The 27,706-nt window shown below is 56.3% G+C and overlaps 2 protein-coding genes across 2 annotated transcripts; one reads left to right on the plus strand and one right to left on the minus strand.

Annotated features, from left to right (window-relative positions):
• Positions 1-110: 110 nt before the first annotated feature.
• VOLCADRAFT_107739 (uncharacterized protein) lies at positions 111-14,998 on the plus strand (the record flags this gene model as incomplete). Its single annotated transcript, XM_002957523.1, has 14 exons — positions 111-133; positions 1,245-1,896; positions 2,407-2,500; positions 3,049-3,203; positions 3,442-3,551; positions 4,085-4,367; positions 5,181-5,858; positions 6,673-7,529; positions 7,725-7,743; positions 7,887-7,940; positions 8,010-8,424; positions 8,717-8,904; positions 9,948-10,400; positions 14,404-14,998. The coding sequence occupies 14 exons, from the start codon at positions 111-113 to the stop codon at positions 14,449-14,451; spliced, it is 4,029 nt and encodes a 1,342-aa protein (XP_002957569.1). The 3' UTR covers positions 14,452-14,998.
• Positions 14,999-23,177: 8,179 nt separating this feature from the next.
• chyB (beta-carotene hydroxylase chloroplast precursor) lies at positions 23,178-26,139 on the minus strand (the record flags this gene model as incomplete). Its single annotated transcript, XM_002957549.1, has 5 exons — positions 23,178-23,282; positions 23,588-23,983; positions 24,806-24,968; positions 25,224-25,293; positions 25,959-26,139. 5 exons carry the CDS (start codon positions 26,137-26,139, stop codon positions 23,178-23,180), a joined length of 915 nt encoding a protein of 304 aa, XP_002957595.1.
• Between the last annotated feature and the right edge of the window lie 1,567 nt (positions 26,140-27,706).

The following is a 27,706-nucleotide window of genomic DNA, read 5'->3' on the forward strand; positions in this document are numbered from 1 at the left end:
GTTGTAATGATGTCGTAACGTTTAAACGGTTACCGGGCAGGGGTGGCGCCTTGGTAATTTCAGTCGACCTTACAGCTTGCAAATATCATATACAAAAATACAATATCTGTATGGATACTGGTTACACCATGTGGTGCGAACATAATGCTGTAAGGAGCCCCTAACCACGGTAGTTGGCAGTATCGCACGCCGACTGGACTTTCACTTCGCTATTGGCAGGTCGCGGTGAGTCCATTGATGTCGTGTATATGTTGCATTACTCTTATTACTTCATAATGAGGAGGTGGCTTTCAGAGGTCTAAATGTCGGTCGCGATGAAGGCCTCTCAACCGCTATTCCATTATGTTAGTTGATATAAGAAGCCACATAGGGGAAGCGCATCGTTTTGCCGCTAATGGGTTGCGCAGATCTGCTGTTGGTTAACAACTGCGGCTGCCTTGCCCTTTTTAGTGACAAGAGGGATAACTGCCACTCTTTCTTTTTCCGACCCACATGCCCGTTTCCCGTGCATAGGGCAGTCGCTGGCTTGCAACGTGAGAGCAACTGGAAAAGGCAGGCAGGAGGGCGCAAGGGGCTGTAGATAAGGGATAGAGCGGCAGCTGCAGCAGCAGCTGCAGGAGCGACAGCACCAGCAGCATCAGCACTAGCATCGCAAGGAGCAGCAGCTGCGGCAGCAGCAGCGTCACCCATTACCAGCATTACCAGCAGTTGCAACACCACCACCAGCAGAAGCCGCAACGGCCCAACTGCTCAGCTCTCGTAAGAGGACCTCAGCTCTTGTAAGCGGACCCCCCCCCAACCCCCTCCCCCCCACCCCACCACCCGCCTGCCCTAACGAGTCGCTGCCCCGGGTGGAATCGCCTCGCCGAAGCCGCGTGCAACCAGCACGTACTTCAACCCCCGGCTCCCCTAGCGCCTTCCCGCACCCCGCCCTACGCCCTCCACCATACACACACGTCACGCAGCCAGGGGATTCAGCCCGGTTGCTTGGGGGGGGGGAGATAAGCGGCGCGCACGGAGCCACCGCTCGTCGCCTCAGCCCTGACCCAAAACGTCACACTGAGCTCCGCACGGCAGCACCACCATTTCACTGCGACTGACCCGCGGGTTGGCGAGGAACCCAGAACGGCGTGAGGACAAACCCCTTCCCAGACCCAACCTGCCTCCTCGCTCCCGCTCTCACCATCGTCTCTTACCCCCTAAACCTCCATCTCACACCTCCCACCATTCACGTCGCCCTACAGCTTCGGCTCCGGGTTTGGCTTCAGCTTCAGCCGCAGCTTCGGCTCCTCCGGCTTTGACAGCCGCGGCCACCCTGACAGCACCCACCAACCTGGCAGAGCCAGTGGCGAGCCGTTGAGCGCTGTCCTGTTATCCGCGAGAGCGAGGAGGAGCAGGGCCCGGCGGCAGGACGACCCGCCCGTCTTGCACCCACTCCAGGAACTCAAGGGACCCCTTCGACACCGTTACAACCCGCCATTTGGCCGACATGAAAGCCCCCCATCCCGGCCACCCATAGGGCCCTCCTGGCACCCACATATGGGCCCCGGGGTCACCGGCGAGGCGCCTAATGGTGCGGGCCCGGGCCCGGCCCCGGCTGCGGCCGCCACCGCAGCTGTTGGGCACTCTCGTTGCTGGTTGCGGGTGCTGCTGGCGGGCGTCGCGATCAGGTGGCGGCGGCGGCGGGGGCGGGGAGGGGGCCGGTGGCCTCTGGACTCCACGATTTACATCCGTAAGGCCATCTGCTGCCAGCGGTGGCGATGCTTTCTGCGGCCCGCAGACTTCTGCTTCAGCTTCTTGTGCTGGGAGTGGTGCCCCTGCGGCTGCTGCGCATGCTGCGACCTGCGGCGCTCCGTGTGCTGTGCTGCCACCTGGCAGTTCCTGGTGGGTGTGAGGGTGGGTGTGAGAGTGGGTGTGAGGGTGGGTGTGAGGGTGGGGTTGGGTGTGAAGGTGGGAGAGGAGGGTGGGTGTGAGGGAGGGAGAGGAGGAGGGTAGGAGGGTGGGTGTGAGGGATGGAGAGGAGGGTGGGTGTGAGGGTGGGGGTGGGTGTGAGGGTGGGTGTGAGGGTGGGTGTGAGGGTGGGAGAGGAGGGTGGGTGTGAGGGTGGGTGTGAGGGTGGGTGTGAGGGTGGGTGTGAGGGTGGGAGAGGAGGGTGGGTGTGAGGGAGGGAGAGGAGGAGGGTAGGAGGGTGGGTGTGAGAGTGGGTGTGAGGGAGGGAGAGGAGGAGGGGTGAAGGGAGGGAGAGGAGGAGGGAGGAAGGCAAGGAGGGAAGGAGGGCGGTAGCGCTCGTGTATATTTACATATACACACACACACACACCCATACCTCTCTCTGGCGCGAGCCATTAATGCTGTGCTGCTGCTCTGAGGGTGTATTGTGTCATGGATGGGGTGTTGGGGCCGCAGGTGGGCGGGGTGCTGGGCTCCGGGTACGCGGCGGTCACAGCGCTGTCCTTCGGCTTCGCCCCACACGTCGTGAATCCGGACACGCAGTTCTTCGGTGAGCGCGGGTGATGGTGTGTGTATGTATGTGTGGGATGGCGAGGGCCGGGCGCTGGGGAAGGCGGGGCGGAGAGGGGGTGGGGGTTTTAGGGTTCGTTGCGGTCATGCGCTCCATTCACCATCGCGTGGACTGCGATGTTGCTTAGAGCAGGTGGAGGGGGGAAATGCTGCAGCAGGGAGCTGGGGTAGGGGGACATGTGGGGGGACCCGTTGCAACCCCGCCTACCCGCCCACCAAGTGTTCGTTCCTGAGCCTTAGCCCCGCGGCTTACGGTGCCGCGCCGCACTGCATCGCCATACACATATGCACACACATACCTGTATATATACCTGTTTGTATACATGTTCCTGATTACATCCCGCCCCTCTTCCTGTTGTTCCCCCTTCCGCTCCCTCTCCCTCTCCCCCTCCCGCCGTCCGCCGTGTGTCCCCCTGCTATACCTGCTGCCTGTTTGTCTGTTTTTCTGTCTGTCGATCTGTCTGTGTGTCTGTCTCTCTGTCTGTCTCTCTGTCTGTGTGTCTGTCTGTCTGTTTCCCCCTCCCGCAGCCCTGATGATCCACTTGTTGGTGTTCTGGTGGTTGTACTTCCTGTGCGGCATCGTGGGCTGCTGCACCTCCCTGGACCGCCAGGGAATACTCACGTACGACCCCAGGCAAGTCGACAGCAACAGCAACAACAATAACATGGCCTCGGGGAAGCTAGTAAGGACATAACCTTTTTAAGTATACACGCAAGCATGCAAGCACCATATAAGCCAGTCACGGAATCAAAGGGAATGTCCCTAGGTTGTGAACCTCCCTCCCTCCCTTCATCAGTTTCGCTGTCCCCTCCCCCTCCCCCTCCACCTCCCCCTCCCACCCCCCTCCTCCTCCTCCCCCTCCCCTCCCTCTCTCACTCGTTCGTGGTTCGTCTTTCCCCCTCCCCCTCTCCCCCCTCCAGGGTGTTTTTCCTGGGCCGCGTGTACCTGGGTCTCAACCTGCTCTGTGCCATGTGCCACATCACGCTGGCGGCGCTCAACAGGGCCGTGTGGAGGAATCCGCTCAGCAGACGTGAGGCGCAGTGTAGTGTGTGTGTATGTATGTTGGGGGGGGGCCTGGACATAGACACATCGGGAACGGGGGTTATGGGGGGTTATGGGGGAGGGGCTACCTGTGCGTGCTTGTTTGCGTTCCGTGTCGGGTGTTGGGGTGGTTGGGTGGTTGGGGTGGTTGGGGTGGTTGGGGTGGTTGGGTGGGTGCCTCACGGCGTCGTGGCGACCTTCTGGGTAAGGTAACCCTAATTAACACACACCCTAAATAACACAAACTCTAATCCAGCCGACTGGCCAGCTACCTCCTAGTCACCTGCCAGCTAGCCAGGGGGCCATATCAACCCCCCACCGAATGGGCCCCCCCTGGAGCGACTGGAGGACTTGATGACATCAGGGACCTCAGGACGATGGCGATGTCGTCATGGGGCCGTATCACGCACCCCCGGGGTCGGGTTGGGTTGGGTTGGGTTGGGTTGGGTTGGGGGCCCCTTGCCAGCACTGTTCGCAACCCCCTGCCCTGCCCGCCCCGTCCTGATCTGACCGCCCCACAAGGGGCACCATACCGCCTTGCGGTTTTTGGGAGGTTGGCGGGCGGCTTCGTGTCCCTGCCCTGCCCGTTCCCATCCCGCGCCTTACATCTCCATTACCACCGTCCTCGTCCTCGTCCTCCTCCTTCTGCTCACCCGCTGGCGGTGGTGATGGTGATGGTGGTGTTGGTGTTGGTGGTGTTGGCGGTGCAGTCAACATCTTTCTGAGCTTCCTGCCGCTGCTGTGGGACTGGTACATCATCTACCTGGCCTGGTCGCTCATCCGCAAACTGCAGGAGCAACGCAAGGTGGCTGGGTTGGCTGGCTGGCTGGTTGTGGGTAGTTGGGTTGTTGGGTTGCTGAGTGGGTGCGTAGACCGGGTATTAGGAGCTTCATTTTATCTTTTCGTACCTCTGCAGGGTGACCCTAAGAGGGGTCCTAAAAATAATCAGAAAATTACTCCATGGCGGCCGGGGAGCCGGGGATTTAGTGATTCTGAGCACAGCGTATTTGGTGTGGTTTGCGGGGGCCTAGGGAGCCGTCATTTGGACTGCGGTTGAAGCCGGCATGAAGCGGGGCCGAGCGCGGCCCGAAGCGCGCCGATCTGTGCAACTTCTACACGGTCTATCCGAACCTACCCCTGTGACGAAGCATATGCGAAAACTGCTAGGCAAACTATCCGAGTCAACGGTGCGTTTTACACCTTCCGGGGTTTGCGTTGTTTTCCAAAGGTGCAATCTAGGGGCCCGTACAGTGAGCCCTGAGGGGCCCTGAGGGCTGAAGGCTGTCGGAAATAAGCAGGTAGATATCGTCATAAAAAATGTCACAAGAGAAATTATGTTGATATGTTCTCTCTAGAAACCAACGAATTGTTGAACCAACCGAACTAACCGGACTGCTATATGCCGTAGATATGCGCCTGACCCTGCGAATGGTCCAACTCCCAACTCCCAACCCCACCCCGCTGCGGCAATGACCCGCCCCCTCGCTCCTGAAGCCGTTCGAACTGGCTTACAGCCCTAAAGCCTGTCCTAGCCTGCCCTGCACACGCTGCACGAATTGCACCCACCATCACTCCGCCCCGGCTGGCCCCCCATGGCGTTCCCAAACCCCTCTTACAGGGCATCTTCCGTGGACGACCCGCTATGGACAAGCAGCGCAAGCCCAGTCAGCTGTTGGAGCTCCATATAGGCCACAACCTGGCGCTGTCGCCGCCGCCAGATCAGGTGATTGTGATGCTGGCTGCGACAGCCGGCGGCGGCGCGGCGCAGAGTACGGCAGCGTTTGACGCAAATGGGCCCGGCCACGTCACTGACACCTGCAGCGTCCAGCAGGCAGGCGGCGTCGACGGGCTGCCCGCGGGGGTGATGACAACCCCGCAGCAGTACGGCATGGAGCGTACCTCGCCCCCCGCCTCCGCCTCCGCTGGCGGAGACGGCGGCGGTGGTGGCGGCGGAGGCGGATGGGGCTCTCCTTGGTCTGAGCACAGCAATGTGAGCTCGGCGGTGTGGAATGTCGCCGACAGCAGCTTCAGCGGCGCGTGCAGTGTCGGCGGCGTCGGCGGCGTACGGCACAGCTCCCGGCGGCGGCGCAGGCAAGTAATCGACTCCGACGGCGCCGACGGTGGCGATGACGCCGACGGTGATGGTGACGTGAATCGGCCGTACCACGGCTGGGATAGGCACCAGCAGCAGGTGCAAGGTGATGGAGAAGAGCAGCAACAGCAGCGGGGCCCGCCGCCGCCGCCGCCGCCGCTGTTGCTGGCTATGCCGCCAGCCATGGCGACGGCGGTGGCGACAGTGGAGACAGTACCGCCTCCACGGCCTCTGCCGTTGCCACCGTTGCCGCCGCCATCGCAACAACTACTGCCGTTCCCGCCACTGCCGCCGCCCCCGGTACAACAGCTGTTGCCGTTGCCGCCAATGTTATCATCACTCGAGGTGCAATCGCTGCCGCTACTGCCAGCGACGCCGCCGCTACTGCACGAGGGGCCGCCGGCGCAGTTCCTCCACTCTGGCGGGAACGGCGTCGCCGACACGTTGGCGGCCATAGTGGTACGGCAGGGTCGGGGGCCGCAGCTGTAGCATTACTCTGGGAAAGTGGCAGCATCCGTATTGGGTAGTTGGGATGACGTGGGTGACGGGCGAACGTGGCAGGCAATACGACGTGTTTTGTACGATAACGAAGCGTGCACACTAGCGCGCTGGAAGTTGGTTTGTCATGATGGAAATGGTTACGAAGGCAGCCGTTGATGCTACCTGACATCTGAGGGGTTTTGCCGACTGCCTAATCTGGGTTGCTGACTGACGTATAAAATAAGCTTATGAATATAAAAGAAAATGTATATATACATAATTTATTGTTATGTATACATAAATCGTTGTTACATATTAATCAATTTAATTATTTTATCCATGCATTCGAGCCGCTTAAGTCCTGGGCTACCAGGAGGAATAGCGATTGAGGTTTGCTTATCTTCCTGCGTACCCTCCTGCTGCGCCTTGGCTGGACCCGGCACCCTATTCGCCGGTCGACCCTTCCCTTGCATGTCTATCTACCTTCCCTACCCCCCTCCCTTCCCACTTCTGGCTCCTGTCCTCCGTTACACCTCAGGAGGAAGATGCGCATGCGCACATGTACACACGACACACCCTGCCTTGCCAGGACGGACAACAGCCGCAACAGCCGCAACAGCCGCCGTCACCGTCACAGTCACCGTCACCGTCACCGTCACCATCGCTGCAGCAGCAACAGCAACAACCATACGGCGCGGCACGGCAATCCCCTACCCAGGCATCGCCGCCGCCGCCAGCGACCCACCGGTCTCGATCTTCCCATTCTCGTCGGCGGATTTGGCCCCAGGACGACAACGGCGACAGCTCCCAGGGCGGTGTCGGCGACCCCCCTCCGAGTCCGGGTCCCCCCCCAGCCGGCGGCTCGGTGGCCTCCCCTAGTGGACACAACGGGCCGATAGAACGCAGCATCTCCAGCCTCCGGTCCCGTAGGGCCGCCTCCGCGTCCACTCCGGCCGCTTCCACCACGGCAACGAGAGTCCGTGTGGGGAGTGCCCCCACGCCCGCCGCTGCCGCTGCAGGCGCCGTTGCAGGCGCCTCCGGTGCGGCTATGGAGCCATCCGCGGCGACCTCGTCAGCTGCCGATGTTGCCGCCGTGTTCGAGATACGGCGGCGGTCCACACGGCCCCGCGGCGCTCCCCCGGACGGCGTCATGACACACGGCGCCGCTGCGGGTACGACAGCGGCGGCTGCGCTGGAGAATGAGGGGGAGGCGGCAGCGGCGCCGTGGTCACGGTGGCGGGGGGTGTTGGGGGCAGGTGTCCTGAGGTTCCCCGGCGGCAGCAGGCCGCCCAGGAAGACATCGGGCAGCGAAGCCTCTTATGCTTCTGCCCAGCCTCGCAACCCGCCGCTGCCGACGCTGGAGCCCGTCATGCTGTCAGTGCCGGCGACAGCGACGTACGGCAGCGCGCTGTTTAACCGAGTGGCGGCGGCAGCTGCGCCCGTGGCACCGCGTGTCGGTATTGCTGTCGGCGGCGGCGGCGGCGGTGATGTCGGCGGCGGCGGCGGCGGCCGTGCCGATGGAGGCGCGGCGGCGGCAGCCGTCATGTCGCCAGGCGCACCGTGGCGCAAGGCGTCGTCCCTGAGCCGTAGGGCGCTATTCGTACAGCAGGTACGGGTTCCCTTCGTCGGCGGCTTTGCAGCACACTGACGACGATATCGTACGCATGGTATGACGTGTAATCATCTACGATAGTAGGCGATGTCCCGTGCACGTGCCGCACCCTCAACTTCTTCTCCGGCCCCCTCACCCAGCTTTACTCGCTCGTGGTTCGTCTAATCCCCCCTCCCCCCTCAGACCCCGCTGAGGTAGGCTATATCATGCACACACCTGGCCCATTCTTCCCCCACTCCGCCCTCTTCATGATGCACTCGCAGCTGTCCCTCCAGCGCACCCAGGACCACCTAAGCCGAGGGTCCACACCCGCACGGGAGCACCAAGCACACGCCCAGGCCGCCACAGCCCCCGACCCGGCCCGCTCCCGGACACCAACTACGGCCGCCGCCGCCCAGCACCCGCCCGCCGCCGCCACTCGGGCTGTTCCACTGGACCTCGCCGTGGGGGTGCCGGACCCCTATGTGGGCCTGGGCCATGAGGAGGACACAATGTCACACGCGCCGCCGCTGTCGCCGGTGCCGGGAACCGCACCTCGCCGGCGTGCAGCCTATGCGGCACCAGCGCCCTGGTCGCTCGGATCCCCGTCAGCGGACCCGCGAGCGACCCCTTGGGGGAGTCCACGTCTCGCCACCAGGTCGACCAGCTTATCAGCTGCGGCTGCGGCTGCGGCTGCAGGTGAGGGTGCGGCGACCCCAGTGCGGCTGGCCCCAGCAACAGATTTAAAGCCGCTGCAGTTGTCGGCCCTGGGTGCGGGTGCAGTTGAAGGGCGCCTTGCGTCTGTGTCAGGAAGGTTGATGGCGGTCTACCCGCCATCGTACTTGCAGCAACAGCAGCAACAGCAGCAACAGCAGCAACAGCAGCCACAACAGCAGCAACAGCAGCCACAGCAGCCACACCGGCAGGCGCATAGGGTTTTTGAGGTGGTGCTGCCGCAGGATCCTGGCTCCCAGCCTCCGCACGCCGCAAGGCACCAGGGCGGCGGCGGCGGAGGTGCAAGTGACGGAGGAGGTGGCGCTGGGAGCAACGGCGCTGACGGTGGCCGTGGTAACGGGGGGAGAGGAGCCCCTGGCGGGGATGTTTGGGGAGTCCCGAGGTCCAGCTTTGCCGTACACGCGACCAGCAGCAGCAGCAGCAGCACTGGCGCACTCCAACAAGGTATACGACCCCGGGCAGTGCTGGCAGCGGAACCTGGTTTGGCAACAGGGGCGGTGACACCTCCTCCGGTTCCTGCAAGCAATGATAACATCGCTGTGGAGACGGTAACCCTGCAGCTAGCGAATGCGTCCCACTCGGAAGAAGGAGACCTAGGAAAGGGCAGAGCGGCAGGAGTGCCGCCGGCACAAGTCCGACCCCGGGCCCTACCGCCGGTTCCATTGCTACCGTTGCGGCAGCTCCGCACCGCATCGGACGCGTCCACACCTGCTGCTATCCCAACGCCAACGGTGGCGGTCCATGATCGCCAACGCGCACAGTCGTACTCGGCGTCGTCGTACCATCCAGTACTACTACCGAATGAACGAGGGCAGGCCGCCGCGGTGGGGGCAGCGTCGCAAGGCGCCTCAGCACACCTAACTCAGCAGCACCAGCTGCAGCAGCAGCAGCAGACCCACGCTCGGCAGCAGCGGCAGCAGCCCTCGGCTTCGCCTGAAGAGGCCTGGCGGCTGGCGCCTCCTCAGAGGCTCAATGTGTGGTCTGTGGGCGCCAGCTCGCACGGCGGTGGGGGTAGGGACAGCGAAGGCGGCCCCACCATCCAACCCAGCCTAGGGGACGTGGCCACTGACTGGGCTGGGGACCAGCAGGGAACCAGCTTCCAGAGGCCAGGAGCTCGTGGCCCACAGCAACAGCAGCACCGGCGACTACAGGAGCAGCAGCAGCAGCAGCAGCAGCACCAGCAGGAACGCCCATTGGCACGCGCTTCAGTAACTCCAGCCCAAATAACTTCCTCAGCGCACAGCAGCAGCTGGCAACAGCAGCTACAGCAGCAGCAATGGAATGAGACATGGAAACAGGCGGGAGGCAGCGGCATGAGCGGTGATGGTGTGGCCCTGGGAGCCGCTGGAGGCACATCACGGGCAGGGGCAGCGGCAGCAGCAGCGGCAGCCGCCGCAGGGGCACCGGTGTTGGGCAGGCTCGCCGCACTCGCTGGTGCATCGGCTGCTGCGCTGTGGGGGATTCTCTCCGGAGACTGGCGGACACAGCACTGGGAAGAGAACGATACCGGGGTCGGTCCCTCTACCGCCAGCGGGTCCCCGCCGGTAGTGGGTTTGGATCAGGCCGGGATACGTTCCCCCGAGTCCGCTGGGGGCGGCGCTGTAGCTCTGAGCAGCAGTGATGATGAGGAGCGGCGGCAGACCGCCGCTGCCGCTGCCGCAGAGGTCAAAACGACCCGTGGGTCATCAGAGCTGCTGCCGCCAAGGAACAGGCCACGTATGGGTTCCCCGGCGTCGCTGCTTTTACCGTCGGGGCTGACAGCAATGGCAGTGGCGGCGCGAGATGGTGCAAGGATCATGTACGACGCATATGTACCGTACGTTGGCCGTGCAATCCACAGGAGTTCGGTCGGGGCCATCCTTTGGGGGTCGGGTAAAGCGGGCACGACGGCCGAGATGGGCAGGGACACGGCAGCGCCGAAGGCGGCAGTTGCTGTGGATGTGAGGGACTGGGGCGAGAAGGACGGCATATACACCGGGGGGAGTGGTGACGGTGGTGGTGCTGGAAGGCACCTGCTGCGCACACCAGTAGTGGCAACTCCTGCAATGGAGATCACACCATTCACGGACCAGGAATCACACGGATAGCTAGCCCAGCGTGTGTGACTGACTGGCTGGACCTACCTGCCTGGCTAGTAGATGGTGCTGCCCAGGATGGTGGGTGGTTAGTAACCACTGGTTACGTAACGTTACTGTGGTGGCAAGGCTTGTCAAGGCCGGACCGGACAAGGTGCCTTGTATACGCAGCTAGTGATCCACACATCACGGTAACTTGCTTTGACTGACGTACATCTTGCCTGTATTTAGCTGAGCTGTTATTGCAAAGGAGCGTGGGTCAGGTACCGTATGCGTTACTAACAAGAAGCATCCATGCGACGCCATGGCCAGCCATGGCTGCGTCATCAGTTATGAAACCTGCTGAGCACTAGTGTGACTGATGAACACAAAAAGAGCTGAGGCCAACCATCTACTGGTCTGTATCCCTCACATGAGAGTGATTGGGGACGCACCCTAATCATCTCTATCGGAAATCGGAAAACCCGGGTCTTAGAAGGTGTGCTGACTGTACACTTGGTTCGGAGGTTTGTGCAAATTTCAACTATAGCCGTAAGCACAGCGCCAAAATAATACATGAATCTGTGTTTCCGTCTGAGGCTTCCCAGTGCAGTGCACTGTCCGTTGTGGCTCGATAGCCCTGCCCTTGGGGTCTGGGGCTCGGATATGACAAGGAATATAAAACGACATATCATGCTTATAGCCATCTGAGATATTACGGCATCATGGTGTAGTGGAATCACACCTGTCTTACACACAGGAGGCCCCCAGATCGAAACTGGGTGATGTCAAATTTCCTGCCACCCTCGCCTCATTGGCGTTTTACTCGGGTGGCATACCTGTGGATGATGGTTATATGAGTACGTACACGTAATGATTAATAGTCTTGCCTACATCTGACGTACACCGGTGACGTACATCGGAATAACCCTTAAGGAATGGCGTATGTGATCGCAAAGCTATGTACAAGTTCGATTCCGTGTCAGGGCACCGAACGGCTCAAGGAGGCCTGAGTCCGGCCCCACACCCCGGACGGCACCTGAGAGGATGTCTTAGGCCGCGTTGGTTCACTTCCAACGCTCAAATCCAACCACATTCGCCAGTGGATGGTTTCGGAGCAAACTACTGGCAACGCGGACAGAGGTCGCAGATGCGGATACCCGGTGACCAATTGCTATTGGTCACCACTACTATTGCCGACCCATTCCGCACTGGTCCCCTCAACACATGCCGGGGTCATAATGGTCCTCCTGGAGTAAAGTCTCCTCCTAGAGAAGTGCACACCTAACCCCACCAGTGCACACCCAGAGCGCGAAAACACTTCATAAAGTGGCAGCGGTTTCATAAGGCAATCTGCAACCAGGAACCCCCATCATCACCGCCACACCCACCGCCACACCCACCGCCACACCCATCGCCACACCCATCGCCACACCACCACACCCACCGCCACACCCACCGCCACACCCACTGCACGAACAAAGTGATGCAGTACGTCAACGTGCTTCAACCGAATGGACGTGATCACGTTGTCGACGATCTTCATGGTCCCCTGGTGGTTGCACTTAATAGGAGGCATGGGCGAAACACGCAACTGCAAACCAGGCGCCAAGTGGCCAAAACAAAGGTTTCCTGTGTATGCTCCGAGAGCGAACTCGGTTGAGTACAGCGTATAGAAGCAGAGTGGATCCGGTAACCACTCCCACGGAAACAAGCACGAGCACGCATACTCTTTCCCGCCTGCAGGTACCTCTTCGTCCCTACCACTCGGGGAACGACTTGGTCATGGATGTGGTCATAGGGGGCGTTTTCTGTCATAGATCTTGTCATGTTGCCTCATGACCACTGCCCATGAGGCATAGTCATAACTTATGGTATGTGTGCAAAACATGGGCCAGATTGGTCATGGCTTGCAGTATACAATTCATGTAAACCAAGCAAAACATGGGCCAGGGTGGTCATTGAGCGCAGTGTACGACTCATGGAATGAATGCAAAACATGGGCCAAGGTGGTCATGGCCTGCATTGCTGCATCATGGAATACCATGCGCAATATGACCTGGTCATGCTCCGCAGGTCATAAATATTTATGAGCATGTACATGACCAACTGTATGACCCCATGGGGTCATAAAGCGCAGCCATGACTAGTGGCTGGTCATAAAGGGATCCACTTTTTCATAAATTGACATCATGAATTGCAGACATTTTATGACCCCCACCAGTCATATTCTGCACTTGGCTTATGCAAACTATGAAATGTTCCATGACCGGATCCATGACTTTATGACAAAATTATGACCGGATCCATGACTGGAAAACCCGTCCATGACCAAGTCGTTCCCCGAGTGTACGGCCCCTGAGCAGTTAGGTCAACTTCCTCGTGAGAAATTTATGTGTCTTGCTTGCCAAACAGCTAAGAACATTTCCAATATTTTAGGTAGCGTCATCTGGGAGCAATTGATACCTTCCCTTCGGATTAGATCTAGACGAGTCACTGGAATGCCATGGTGGATGTGATGGCGAGTTGGTGGCAGGAAAGGTCCACCCGAGGAGCAGGGTTGCCCAAAGCAAGGAGGGACATGTTGGCTCATGGGGACATGCGCGGTGGGGTACGACAGAGGACGCAGAAGTAGCGCAGGTGGCGGGGAGGCAAGAAAAGATAAATTGTGCAGCAGCTATGCAGGAGGACATGATGAAGAGGTACCATCGAGGTGATGGAGGTGGATGGGTGGTGCAGGTTCACACTGCCTGTGATGTACCATGGCAGTTCGTTTGATCTTCATATCCTTTTTTTCGTGTCCACATTTGCATCTGACGACTTACATATCTCTACACGACGCAGGTCAGTCTCCTAGGCTCTCGGATTGGCAATTGCCTTGCCAAAAGTATGTTGTTACAGGGTGGTTAACTTCGCCAGCGGCCCCCTTTCCCGGGGCAGTCCCTGCTCTCCCCTGCTAGAGGGGCACCCTAATCCGTCACCCCATCCGACTTCAGAATGTATTCGTTGGGTTCGGCAACTCACCACCAGCATCCAACCAAATCTAGCGGATCAACGGCGCATCAACTTAGTTCCTGGTCAGCTCGCAAGTTGATATTATCACGTCCTACACCGTCCATATGATGGGGGGCCACCTCCCATTTCATCACTCCTCAAACACCCGAGGAGCTGGCAGGCGGATTTGAACCCGGGTCGACTGGATCGACTGGGAGCAGAAGTCAGGCCTTAACTTCTGCCAGCCGCCTGCCTAAAAGTATGTTTGCATGATGAAAAGGAGGGGGGCCTGATGTAAAGTTGTGAGCTGCTCTGTGCCTTCCGCTATACGGCTACTTAAGCTCGGAGCGTGGTCTGCACTTCCTGTTACAAGCAACTGAAGAATGCGGCTTGCAGCTGCCATGTAAAGGATCCAAATCACGATTCCATAAGTACGACAGAGATCGCTAGAGGTCTGACCGAAATAAAGTCCAATTCACAACAGGGCCCTACTTAACATGAAGGGTGGTGTGCTTTCCCACCGGTGCAAACACCTCATCAAAATCTACTCGTCCTTCTTGTCGAAAACCTTGAGCTACCAAGCGCGCATGATAACGCTCGATATTACCATGCTCATCCCGCTTACGCTTAAACACCCAAATGAGAGGAATAGGTGCAACCCCAGGAGGAGGCGGTTGTAATGTAAACGTCTTATCAGACATAAGTGCTTTTATTTCCTCATCACACGCAGCCTTCCAGTGGTTAGCATCGGGACGACTGAGAGCTTCCTTCAAAGATTTAGGCTCTTCGTCGATATTAACGGCACCTAGGGCTAATGCCACATCACAGTATCGAATAGGAGGGACACCTAGATTACTCCTTGTGAACCGCCTGAGTCCCTCAAATTCGACTGAAGATACAAGTGGCACAGGAGGCGCAGGAGGCGAAGCAGTGGATCCACTGATGACCTCTCCCCCCCGCCCTCCGAAGCCGACACTGGTGCGGGTGGAGAAGGACCCGACGAAATGCTAACACTGGAGCTCCCACGCGCTTCGGCGGCAGTAACGCCACTCGGTGCCAGCTCATCATCAGAGTCGGCAAAAAACGGATTAAAAGCTTCTACCCGATTCTGCACCTCAGCTTCAGAGGCATCGTCCCATAGCGATGTAAGCACAGATTCTTCACCAAAAACTTAACATCCCTACTCACTATTACTCTATCAAGTTCTGGGACAAGGGCGCGGTAGGCCCTAGAACCGGCCTCGTATCCTACAAAAGTACCGCGCGACGCAACTTTATCAAGCTTATTCCTATTTTGCTTAGGGATGTGAACGTATGCAACGCAACCAATAACACGCAAATCGGAGAGGTCAGGCATAGAGCCGAAGAACAGTTCGTAAGGGGTTTTAGGCAAATCATTGACAGGAGACCTGTTTCGCAGGTAATTGGCGGTAACAACAGCATTGCCCCAAAAAGATTTAGGCAAATCGGCTTGAAACAGCATCGCGCGCACCTTCTCCATTAATGTGCGATTGAGGCGAGGCGCGCTGCCGAGCCATTCTGCCGTGGCGTGTAGGGAGCGGTTGTCTGATTGATAATGCCCCTATCCTTGTACAAGCTGCTAACCCCGCATTAAGGTAATCCCTACCCCTGTCCGTACGAACAACCTTTGTCTTCTCTCCCCACTGTTTTTCGAACATAGTCAGCGTCTCCTTCACACAACTTGCCACCTGATCCTTTCGCGACAGAAGGCAAACAACTGACATTCGTGAAAAATCGTATAAATGGCCATCGCGGGAAGTAACTGGAAGCGGACCACACACATCCATGTGCACTAAAGCCAATTTTTTATCTGACCGATTTCCACTAGCTCCAAAAGGCGAACGTGACAGCTTGGCCTCAACACAAGTGCCGCAATCAGACTCACCCTCAACACAAAAGTCTTTCGCTGGTACATCAACACCAGTGACCATTACATCAACACCAGTGACCATCACATCAACACCAGTGACCATCACATCAACACCAGTGACCATCACATCAACACCAGTGACCATCACATACATACATACATACATACATACATACATACATACATACATACATACATACATACATACATACATACATACATAACTAAACGAGCCAAAGTTCTGAAAGCTCAGATGACCGAGCCGGCAGTGCCAAAGATAGGCGTCGGACACAGACCTGACTGCAAACGCATCGCCTAGCACAGGGGGGTCAGGAAAAATCATGGTGCCCTTCAGGCGGTAAGCTCCCCGAGAATAAGGGAAGCTGTGGGACCAAAAAGTACCGTCACTGTTACGGACCACTGCCTCAGGTGCCCCCAGTGCCTGAAGAATATTTGTGCTAAGACGTCGTTGACCGGCTGGGTCGAAACAGCCGAAAACACCCTTTCACTCCACATTTGCTCCCTTCTCATTCAGAACACGGACTGACAATAGACCCTGCTTGAAGCCAGGAACATGAAAGACACCCGTAAACTCCAAAATCTCGTGCTGATTACTAAGCACTCGCAAGTCCCCAAAACCGGCTATTCGAAGTCGCCTACCGTCCGCTATCTCGACGAACATGTCGCCATCGATCTTCTGATAGTTCCAAAGACAAGAAGCATCGGGCGACATATGGTGTACTGAGAACCAGAATCCAATACCCAGCTGTCATCGGCGTCGCCATCCATCCACGGGCGCGACGGCGTCTCATACTCCAACGCCAGTCTTCTTGACGACGGGCGGTGTACCGACGCGTGCGGAAATGACGACAGGCGCCTCGAGCGCCGAGAAAGACGTGACCCTCTTGCCGTACACCTCGGAGATTCTCTTCTCGGTGCGCTTTTTCTTGAAGCACTGGTCTTCAGTGTGGTTGTCCTTGCCGCAGTAACCACACTTTGCACCTGGCGTATTCCTTGAAGTAGTTGCAGCAGTTGGTGTCCTCGCCCCGGAATTACCAGGCGACTTACAGAAACGCGCCTTATGTCCAATTTTTCCACAATTGTAGCATTTTGCGGTGTTGTGGCGAGAGAACAGGGCGACGGCGACGGGTTCCGCAGTCGCACTATTCTTAGTTGCTCGCTCGACCCGCAACAGAATCTTCTCCAAAGCAAGTAGATCAGTAGGCATAGTGCGCATTATCAGATATTGTCGTGCCACCTCGAAGAAGCTGCTCAGACCTAGCACAGCTTGCAGGACGATGGTGTTGTTGTCTTTAGCAAACGCCGAACCCGCTTCCCGCAGCTCACTCACAACGGTCTTGACGCGCGACAGGTACTCAACCACAGACTCGGAGTCGGCCATCTTCAGTGTCGTGAACCTTTGCTGCGATGACAGCTGCCGAGCAATGCAGCTCCCCACGTAGCTCTTGTGCATGGCGTCCCACAATTCCTTGGCCGTCTTGCTGCTGTCGGAGTAATGCAGCATATTCTCCGCCAATCTCAAAGTAATTTCCGCGTGGGCCTTCCGATCTTGTTCCAGCGCGGCTGCGTCGCCAGCAGGGACGCCCTTCTCTATGACATTCCATAAGCCCTTCACAGTTAGGGCCGCCTTCCCGTATTTGGACCACGCAACATAGTTGGATCCATCAAACCTAGTGTTCCACATGGAGTCGATTCCCATTTTCAGAGCTCGGGCTCATAACCTGTAAAAAGCTAAGTGGATCGGATGCAATAGTCATTGCCAGAGCGTTACAAAAGCAACTAACGGCTCAGCTCAGCCACAACTCACGACCCTACAAGCATACCAGACCAACGATAAACGCTCGCTCATTCCTATTTATTGACGAGCTCGACAGTCGATCAGCAAGTACGGAAGATGGCTCCGAACCAATCCAGAAACCAACTATCACGCAAGCACCAGGCGACAGACTGACCGGACATCATTTTTCTCAACAGCGCCTCACAGCCGTACACGAGTCCTAGCTCCGCTATAGCTCGCTTGTTCGCTAGCTAGCTTCAAAGTTACGACACCATCACATACGTGTTCCGAAAGTCCGTCAACCAACCTCATGATATTACTATAATAAGGTAGCTAGTACGCTTTATTATGTTTTTCTTTGGATCTTTTCCTGTATATTCACTTTCAAGCTCATACTTATAGAAAAGCATACGCTTTCTGAAATAATATTTTATTGTCCTGAATTATAATTGGCTGGTTTCCGATACGTTGACCATATTCAAATTATCAACGCTTTATCTAACCAACCTTTGGCTTTAGCAAAAGTGGGAGCTGATATTGCTAAAATTAACTCCTACTTTATAGCTGTGCTATTTCCTCTAACTTGGACCCGTTACGGAAGAAATAATCGTCCAACTTCTGGATTACGGTAAAATCCCAAAGCAAGAAGTGCACCATGAACAAACGGCAAAAGATGTAATACAGAATTATAAGAAAATCTCCTGGTAAATTTAACAAATTTACTGAGCACTGGGAATGCTCGCTTCACGTTTTTTCCGGCGGACTAATTCACTATTAACCAAATTATCAGTAATCTTAGTAAATGTCTGCGCCACGCGAAATCAGGGCATGAAGAATCCTTTAGAGTCCTGAATCCTAAAAATGCGTACAGAGGCTAAAGAACGTTATTAAACAGCTTTCATCTTCTTAGGGGTACGTCGAGCTACTGTCGAGCACCGCTCCGACCGGTGGCGGCTGGATGGTGATCGCCGAAGCCGTAACCTTCATACATGCTGCACGGCATTCATGAAATCGCAAGCAAAAAAATTATCTCTTACAGTGCGGGCATATGCGCAGGTATTGTTCGTGATAACAGTGGCCATGGTAAGGAAGCAACCAGACAAGTAGGAGCGAATATTACCGCTTGCGGACGAAGGTGGAAGGTTATCCAACCTGAACAATTATAATCGTTACAGATGTAAGCAACAAATGTTCCAGGATTTGATAACCCCAATCTCCATTTTCGACGTCTTTGGTACGGCACTGGCGACGCTCAAATTTTTATGCATTGGCCCTGCCTGAGCCATATGATATATCTCCATGAGTTTCTCAGACATAACAGGAACCAGAAATAGGAACGACTGGCTCAGCAGGACGGTCCTTGCAAACACGGTTAAAACGTAAATCTATGCAGCTCCTTTAGGAGCATCCTTTAGGCAGCGGGCAGCTAGTCACCCTAGCTGCCCGTCCACAGCTCTCAAAAGTACCGCAAATCTTGAGCCAGTACCCGGGAAGGATAACGTCTTTCTGGTGCACTTGCATATCCGGCGGCTCATACACTGTAATATTCTTATTTAGGCCTCTGTGTGTGTGTGTGTGTGGTGTGTGCTGGGTAGATGGTGGATGAGTGTCCCGCCGGCACAGGAAGAGGGGTTGTTACAGTCCGCGGAAAAGAAAATATGTCGGTCACGTCTTGTTTAATAATCAGTCTTAGGGTAGGATAGGAAATAATTAAGCAAATTGTGCATTCTCCTTGCTTGAGCCAGGGCAGGGCGACACGCGAGCAGCAAAATCCCCCAAACCCCCGAGCGACATCAACACAGTGCAGTGACAGTCATCATCACACACACAACAACGCATCTCACTACGTCACGGGTGCTGATGCACCCACAACACATGCCGCTGAATGTCGTACACGCGAATAAACCGGCGGCCTCGTTCTGCTGCCCAGCCACCCACAGCGTTCTCGGGACTTGCTTGCCACACATGATTTTACCACATATGATCGCGTCTAGTAATTTGCTATATAGCTATAGCGATACGTCGAGTACTCCCCCGCGGTGGAAAGATATATAGAGAGCTTTCTTCCGTCCTCACAATAGCTCACAACAACAGCGCACTACTGCTGCGAGCCAAATTAGGCACCATACCACGCACAGCTGGGAGGACGCCCAGCACCGCCCCCCCCCATCACCCGGATCCTCCCCCTCCGGGCACCCGGAACACAGCAGCAGCAATGACACCGCTTCTCGTTCTGACCCATGCGACCTATATCTACCCTGTCACACAAATATAATAAAAAGAGGGACGACACATCTCCTCGGTCTCCTCGCCGCCTCCCACAGCACACACCAAAATGTCAATGGACAGGCGAACAGGAGAACGCAACGACCAGAATAATAAAAACTGCTGTGCTGCCTCATAGATGGGCCCAGGTGCTACTACCATATCCCCACTACCAGAGGCACAGAAAAGTGGAGAAATACTTGTACATCCTTGCGCAAGGTCTTAGTGCCAACTGGCTGCTGTGTGGTTGCACAACCTCTCGCTTGCCACGGGCAATCTATAATCCCTACAGCCAGCCACGCACTTTCCCCCTTTTTGCGGTAGCCGAGGGGGGAATGCAGGCGGGCGAATCCTACAGCGCTGCCAATAGCGGAAAAACGGCAGCGGCGCGCAGGACCAGACCCAACCATCGTACCCGCAGGCCCAGCTGCCCCCCAGCCGGCGCCCACGGGGGGGATCAGGGGCAATATGGGTATGCATGGCATGAAGGCTTATTAACTCTGTGTACATATACATCGCAAGAACCGTGCACAATTTTCGCGCCTAAACCTGAAGGAATCGAACCAAATTGCATTGCCGTACCCAAGGTATAGAAATTACTATTCATTAAATAGTAAATCAAACGGCGCCTCCTCTTCTTACTGCTGCACCTGAAAAATAAAATCCAAGCTCCATCGCACAAAAAAACACTCCCAGCCCTGACACGGCACACGGGCTTCCATGCAAGGGTTCTATTTCCCCCCCCTCCAAGCAAATCTGCATGACTGGAAAAAGCCGCAACAAAGCTTATCCGGCGCCGCATTTTCGTTTCCCCATCACCAGCCACCTCAACCAGCGCCCTTCTATGGGGAGATGGAAGTGGACATGGCCACGCCATATGTAACGCCGTACAGGCAGCAGTGGCAGTAGCAGCAAGCATGACGGTAGCGAACGCAGCGGGTGGCGGAACGTACCTTCCTTCACTCACTCCACGATGGCACCAGCGACGACGCGGTTTCCTGCAGTTGCATTCCTGCAATGCCTGTCGCCGTCTCCAGCTCACCCAGCCCAGACCCGCGCAAGAAACAGAATCCGTTGGGCGACACCCCCACCCCCACCCCAGACACACTCAAGTGACGTAAACGCCACATGCTGCATACCCATGTAAGTCTGTCTGTCTGACCCGCCCAAGGCCCCGCAATCCACTCTTGTGTGCGAGTGTGTGTGTGTTGCGGGTGTGTGAGTGTGTGTGGGTGTGTGTGCATCTCGAGAGAACCACGCGCACCTCACACTCCGACACGGATGACTTATCACGCCAACACATACACACATACATACAACCCGCATTGCACCAAGTGGCCAGGTGCCCACCGGCCGGCCGTGTATGGATTCCCCCTCCCTCCGCCGCTCCTCCAAGCCAAACCCTCAAAGCCCCCATCACCACCTGGAAAGAACCCCATCCTTGCCGCTGCACAACCAGACGATCCAATTCCTGAAATCACGTAATGCGTAATATGTGTGTGTGCTTTACGAGATCTAATTAAGTTCTGCCTGCCTGCCTGCCCACCCGCCGGCCGGGCACTGCTCCGGGCGGGAGATTCCCCTGCTCACTCACCCTCACGCACTCGTATTTCCCTTCCCTCTATCCTCTCTTCCTCTCTATCTCTCTTATCGCACAACATAGAGCAGCCAGGTGGTGGGCGGTTAGACACCCGCGACGCGCTTGTATACTTCCCGCTCTCAACCCCCCCTATCTCTATCACTCTCCCCTTTTTCTGTACGGAACCAGGCAGCTCTGCAACACGCACAGGTGCCCGTCCGGGGGCCCCACCGCAGAACAGAAAAGCAATCACCCATCACACTGGTCGAATAGTGTGGCGGAACACTGGAAAGACATCGAAAGAGCGCAGCGCGAGGAGCCCCTTCTGCGCCCCTTCTGCTGCATGTGCATGATGTGCCCCAAACGCAATCGCAAACGCAACTGGTCAGTACAGCTGTTCACATCTGACACAAGAGAGATTCTTTTCCCTGCCACTTCCAACGTCATACGTCCGCCAACGCTACCCTCCACATTGTCGCATATAGGCTCTTCTTGCACACACACAGACATACATGTCAGATCTGCGGATAGAAATTTCCTCCTGCCTGTCACCGTCCCGTGTGTTACCGTCCACGCCCACGTCTTATCCCCAAAATCATTTCTCGCCGGTCTTTCAAAAACACATATATAGATAGATATATAGATAGATATATGCAGTCATCCAGCTCAGCAAAACACACACGCAGACACAAGCTGCGGCTGCGACGTATGTACCCACGAATCAGTAAGATGCACGACTAAAGAAGCGTTCAAGGGTAGATAGCGTCATGAAAGCGAGCAGCAAAAATGAACCGTCCATTCCACTCGCGCCGGTTCCTCCCCTCCCTCGCCCAGCCCAATTCACACTGTGGTAGTGGAAGAGCGAAACGAGGGACTCATGGCCAACGGCCTAGCCAACCCAAAACCGACCGCCTTCCTCCCCATTTTCCGCCACCAGCTGCTGCGGGAATGCCGCAAGGGGGGCAGCAGCTTTCTCAACGGCGGCAGCGCAGTGGCGGCGCGGCAAGCGGGATGTCAGCGGCACCAGTGCTAGCAGCGACCGCGGCCGGCCACAAAACCCTAAGCGACATCCAGAGCGAAAAGAGGAAGGTCGCTACAACGACTCCGAAGCCCCCAAAGACAGGGAGCAGTCAGGGACGGAGGGGAAGCGCGCGCACGAATCCCTGTGCGAGAGCAAACATAGCTTACGATGCGCGCAAGCGTGTGCGAGTGGTACGCGCGATATCTTCAACCTCGGGGGAGCCGCGGAGCCCTCCTTGTGAGATGACGCTAAAGGCCCGATGGCGTGAAGCCCGACACATCCGTACGTCCGTATGTTCGCATGCACATGCATGTTCTTGGATGTATTGTCCACAGCATTTATCTTCCCCTCCCCCCCAATCCTCCTCCTGGCGCATCCGTCTTTCCTTGGCATCAGCTTCACTAGCTCGTGGTTCGTCGTCTTCCCCCTCTCCCTCCTCTACCGCCGACGCCGACATTACCACCGCCGTAGTCTCGTTATGCCCGCCCGCACGCATTACATGCTTCCCGCTTCCGGACGCCTCCCCTTCCATCAAGGGAGAAGGGTAGTCCGAGGTAATCCTAAAACCCCGCTCAAAAGCCCACAGGATCGCGCCACAGGAAAATCCACGTTACCATGGATCCATCCTTCCTTCACACACATACACACACACACAAGTGGTTCAAAATTCGTGCTAAAGTGCCAACGGCGTTTGAATGCCAACAGTGGTCTTAAGCGTGCTTGCGAGCATGCGATCGAGCTCCTGTGCTCGCAACCTTCCCGTCTTCCCGTCTTTCGCACAGGTGGCACAATTACCCCTGAAACCCCTCTGCCCACCAGCCCCAGCTTCATGCCACTATCCTCCTCCTTTCCCTCTCCCTCTCCCCGCAAGGCATCATCCTCAACTGCCTTACCCTGTGCGCAGCTCACTCCGCCCCCCCTGTTCCATGTGGGCCCCACGAGAGACCGCCCCACCTCGTAACAAATAATAAATACATACAAACAGAAGTGCAGATACCCCGTGCTTCGTTGGATACCCCGCCAAGCGGCAGGCAAGAAGCAGGGAAAGATGTAAATGTAGCCACAACCTCGTCGATTGCCTCCGCAACCTGCGTCCACCCTCCCCAGCCAGTGAGCTCACGGCGCCACCGCCTGCTGCTGTTTCATCTCCGCCTCGCGAGCCTCCAGAGCCGCCATCAACCGGTCGAGCTCCTCCTTGCCGCCGGGAACGGCTTCGAGCTCCTGAACGGGAAGAGTGAGCGGGATAGCAAGAATAAACAAACATGCCGACGGAAGGAAGAGGAGAAGCAAAATGTGAAGGCCTAAAAGGCCCCCAGCAATATCTGTACCGCGAGCTCCGAGAACATGAAACTCCAAAACCCGAAAATCGCTCATGCCAACATTGTAGAGCAACGCAAAACTATGAAGCACCTCAATCCTTACCCTTACCTCACAACCTCAACCCTTATCAGAAATGCATCGGTGGGTCAGTAAGGAAAGCACGAGCTTAGTCACAATCACACACACACACAGACACACAGCCCCACCTGTGGCCCCAGGAACATTCCAAACGGCACTCCGCCAAACTTGTTGGAATGGTGGATTTGATGTGCCACCATGATTCGCTTCATGTACGGCACCTCTGCAATAGGGCCCACTGGGAAGCGCCTGTGCACCAGGCCGTCGTGGAAGAACATGTACATGATGCCAAACAGCGTGATCCCGAGACCCGCTCCGAAGCACACGCCGCCAGTTACGTGCGGCGTCAAAAAGCCGTACAAGCACAGCGCCATGGCCGGCACAGCATTGACAACGGCGTAAATATCATTTGCCTCGAAGGGCCCCGTGCGCGGTTCGTGGTGGGACTTGTGGAGGGCCCACCCGGGCTCGAAGTCATGCCAGAGCACCTTGTGTGCGTAGCGAGCGTACATCTCCATTCCGAACTGCGTCCACCAGACAGGAGACACGACGGGGGGGCGGACGGAGGTAGATGAGGAGAGGGGCGAGGAGAATGAGGATGAGGGGGAGGTGGAAGATGAGGGTGGAGGGGGCGGACGAAGAGGTGGATGAGGTAAACGAGGTAAGGGAGATACCGGAAGGATTGGCGAAAGGGACCAAGGAAAGCGCATTCCAAGCCGCTGTGCAGTCGATGTGCCCAGCCGTAGCCTAAGGCCCCAACAACCCGAACACAATCCTTGGAAGTTCCCCCCATCATACAGCCGTCAACCCCTCATACAGCATCCGTGGGTCACCACATTTGCCGACGCACCCTCCCCCCCTCCTTTCCTCGCTCAGGCCCCAAAGGGGATGAAAACCCTTCACCGGTGTCTTCATCCAGGAACATCCACCCAGCTGAAGGGCGGGGAAGGTGGGGACCATGCAAGTCCCTCGGCCCCTCACCGGCTGACCTTCAAGGCCCAACTGATTACAACCAAGACATTAACCAACCAACCAACCAACCAGCCAGCTCACCAGGTCCGCAACGCAACGCAGTTCCCAAGCCCCATGCCCGCCTCATCTGAACCCATCTTCCCCGCTTCTTCATCCTTTCGGCTGTCCTGACCGTCCCGGCGCGACCTCCAAATCGAAAACATTTCACGCACCCACTGAGGCCCCCCCCTCCGCGCCCAACGGGCCCTGCTCAGCCGTAGTGGTAACAACCCACAAAGGCAGCTTACAGTGCGCCCATGCTAAGGAGTCCCAGTGCTTCATCGAAATCATGACCACCATCATATCATCATAATCCCTGAGCGCCGGCTACTCACAATTCCGCCAAAAACTAGTAGCAGTGTGGCCGCCACCTCATCCAGCGGCACATCCCCCTCCTCAGCCAGGTGCCAGTGGAAGCGGTAGTAGGTGGCCACGACGGCAATGCTCAGCACCAGCACCGTGGCGGCAATGGCAGAGAAGCGGTAAGCCATAGCCTCCCTGGACGGGCCATGGGGTGGCAGATGCGTCAGAGACTCGGGTGAAGAGATATGTCAGAAGAGGGATACGACAGGGGCAAAGAGGGACGAGAAAGGGCAGAGAGAAAAGGGAAATGCAGTACAAATCGTCTTCAGAAAGGCTGAGAGAGCAGAGCTCAGAGAGCGTTGCGGTGAGGTGGTAAAGAATTGAGCGCTCGCTGTTCCTACGCCGAAGTCGCTGCACAGCCTCGGCCCAGAAGACAGACTGTCCACTTACTTGGTGCGCTGTCGCTTACGCTCCAGACGCAGCTTTTGAAAATCCGATGGTTCCACAAGCTGGGGCTGTCCTTCGGTACTTGCCTGAGGGCGGGCAGATCGTGATGAAGGCAAGCAGGCAAGGTCATAATGCCGAGAACGTGAGAATTACATGTATATATGAAGGAAACCTGCAAGGGATTTACGTCATCGCCAGTAGAGTGGGCCGATACGGAATTCCCTGCTATTTGCTAAGGAGCCGTCGTGTTGCGGGACATCGCCAGAACCGTGTCGGACAACACCCCGGCATTTGAAATTTGACAAAGTCTTAATCTATTTCGTCCCGGAGCAGAATGGGCCCGTATGCAAATTCAAGTCCTGGCTAAAACTGGGTCGGCGTGCAGTGCCTTCGCGAGGCCTAAGGAAAGTGTAGAACACAGCGTATTAGAGGAGCATTGAGCCCAGGATGCCCATACAAAAAAGCAGGTACGCCACCGCAAGCTCGACCCGTGCAAGTACATAACTTTAGGCGTTTTTGACGCAGCAATCCTAAATCCTTAACGCAATCTGCTCCTAGCGTTCAAAGGATTCAGCTGCGAACACAACATGTCGCGAAATTGAAATTCACGGCGCGGACCTACTATCAGCCACTTGACAAGCGGCGGCAGGGAATGAATGAGACATGACATGCTTCTCCGGAGCTGAATTATGCCTCCAGAGTACACATCGTTTCAAATCTCATGATTAAGGGCGCAACTCAACATCAAATTCACCTGATGCGTGCTCAAACCATCAGAAGCAGAATCCGCCACGCCAGCAGGTTGAAGGCGTTGATGTGATAATACCTGAAGCCTAGGCCATAGAGTTGGACGAATTGGTTTGGCGTGGCCGGATGCAAGCGCAAGGCGCACGCGCATTGGTCGAGCGGAGAGGAGCATCTTGCCACTCAGCGCGAGACTCTGTGAATAATGCAAGTCTTAACGGCAAAACCTCTTCAGTCGCGGATTACAATTGTCTGTCGCGTCGGTATTGGTGACCTTTGAGGCTCTGATCATACACTGAAACTCTACAGGGTTAAGTTTAAAAGCTGGGGGTTCAACGCAATAGCTTTATGCATAGAAAAGTGAAAATGTTATTGTCGTGTGGGGAGCGCCGGGGACGGCGACGCAGGACCATGCGAATGTACGATGTAAGATCGTTTCGGAGCGGAAAGTTCTTCTGTATGGAAGCTTTTGCCTCAAATACTCAAGAAGATAATCTTTTGGCTTTTTATTAAAAGCTGCTGAAGTGTATGATTACAGTTAAAGTACATAGCATTGGGGCCGCTGAATCCCTTGCAATCCCTTGCGCACCTGCAGGAAAAAACGTTTCATTATATAAGCAACGCCATTATTATCTCATTGCACTTTGACAATGTTGACCTGGTACCGGAAGTGGAAGTGCGTTCCCGTCGGCTTTCGATGTAGGGGTTCATGCATAGTTGCAGAGGTTCAAAACACCGCATGCACATCAACAAGTAAATCATACCGAGCTGATGTGTAGATGCAATCCAGACCACCTTGTCCCTTTACGACCGCTCGCGTCCGCTTCACGCATGTGCACGTCCATCAGCTACTGGATTTACAGTGTATCATAAAATATTGCCCTTTATTGCAAGTGCTTGTTTGTCTGCATCGGTGCCTGGCAAAGCAATTTTTGCAATGTCAATGTCAAGCTGCGAGATCAGATAGAAGCAACATGAGCGGCGACATAGCTGTTAGCGAGATTGCTTGCATTTATCCTTGATTAGGGTGTCTAGTTAGGGGCAGATGGTGGAGTAAAGTATCTATATAGGACTCGACGTCGGGTCCTGGCTTATCCTCAACTGTTGTACTTCTTAGCAGATAGGTTATGCGCTTACAGGGCCTCGCTAAGCATTCTTTAGAATCCTGATTCCATTGTTATCGCTGTCGTTTTGTAACGCGTGGCCCTTTCATCGCGATCCACCTCTAGTCCTGGTCCCAACCCTGCCACGGCGTGCTTCGGAAGCTGGTCTCCGCTGCCCGCGCCGTCTTCTCGCTCTACATAAAAAGCCATGAATTCCTATAAACACATACAGGTGTAGAACCGGGCGGGGGGAGAGACAGAGGAGAATCTTGTCAAGACACTCAATGCTGAAAAACCCAGGAAGTCCTTACACGCGATATCTCAAACCAAGAGTCTTCGATTTCCGTCCATTAGGGCAGCTCGACCATGCAGCGCAATCTCATAAACAACCACCATCCAGTGGAATATTATGAACGGTCATTTCAACATCAATTACTTCAGGTCGATGGGCTTTCGGTTCGTCTAGACCTCGCATGGTTGGTCCAGGGCTTTCTTTGAATGAGGACCCCTACTCATACTCAAAACTCTCCCAGCCTTGCATTATGATAGCTCACGCCCCTTTGTTGAGTCACGGTCGGAACTGTGTACAGAGGTGAGAGTTACGAGTAATGTGTGTGAGATATTGTACGACATTGGTGG

This window comes from Volvox carteri, assembly GCF_000143455.1.
Source record: "Volvox carteri f. nagariensis unplaced genomic scaffold VOLCAscaffold_75, whole genome shotgun sequence".
Lineage (NCBI taxonomy): Eukaryota > Viridiplantae > Chlorophyta > Chlorophyceae > Chlamydomonadales > Volvocaceae > Volvox > Volvox carteri.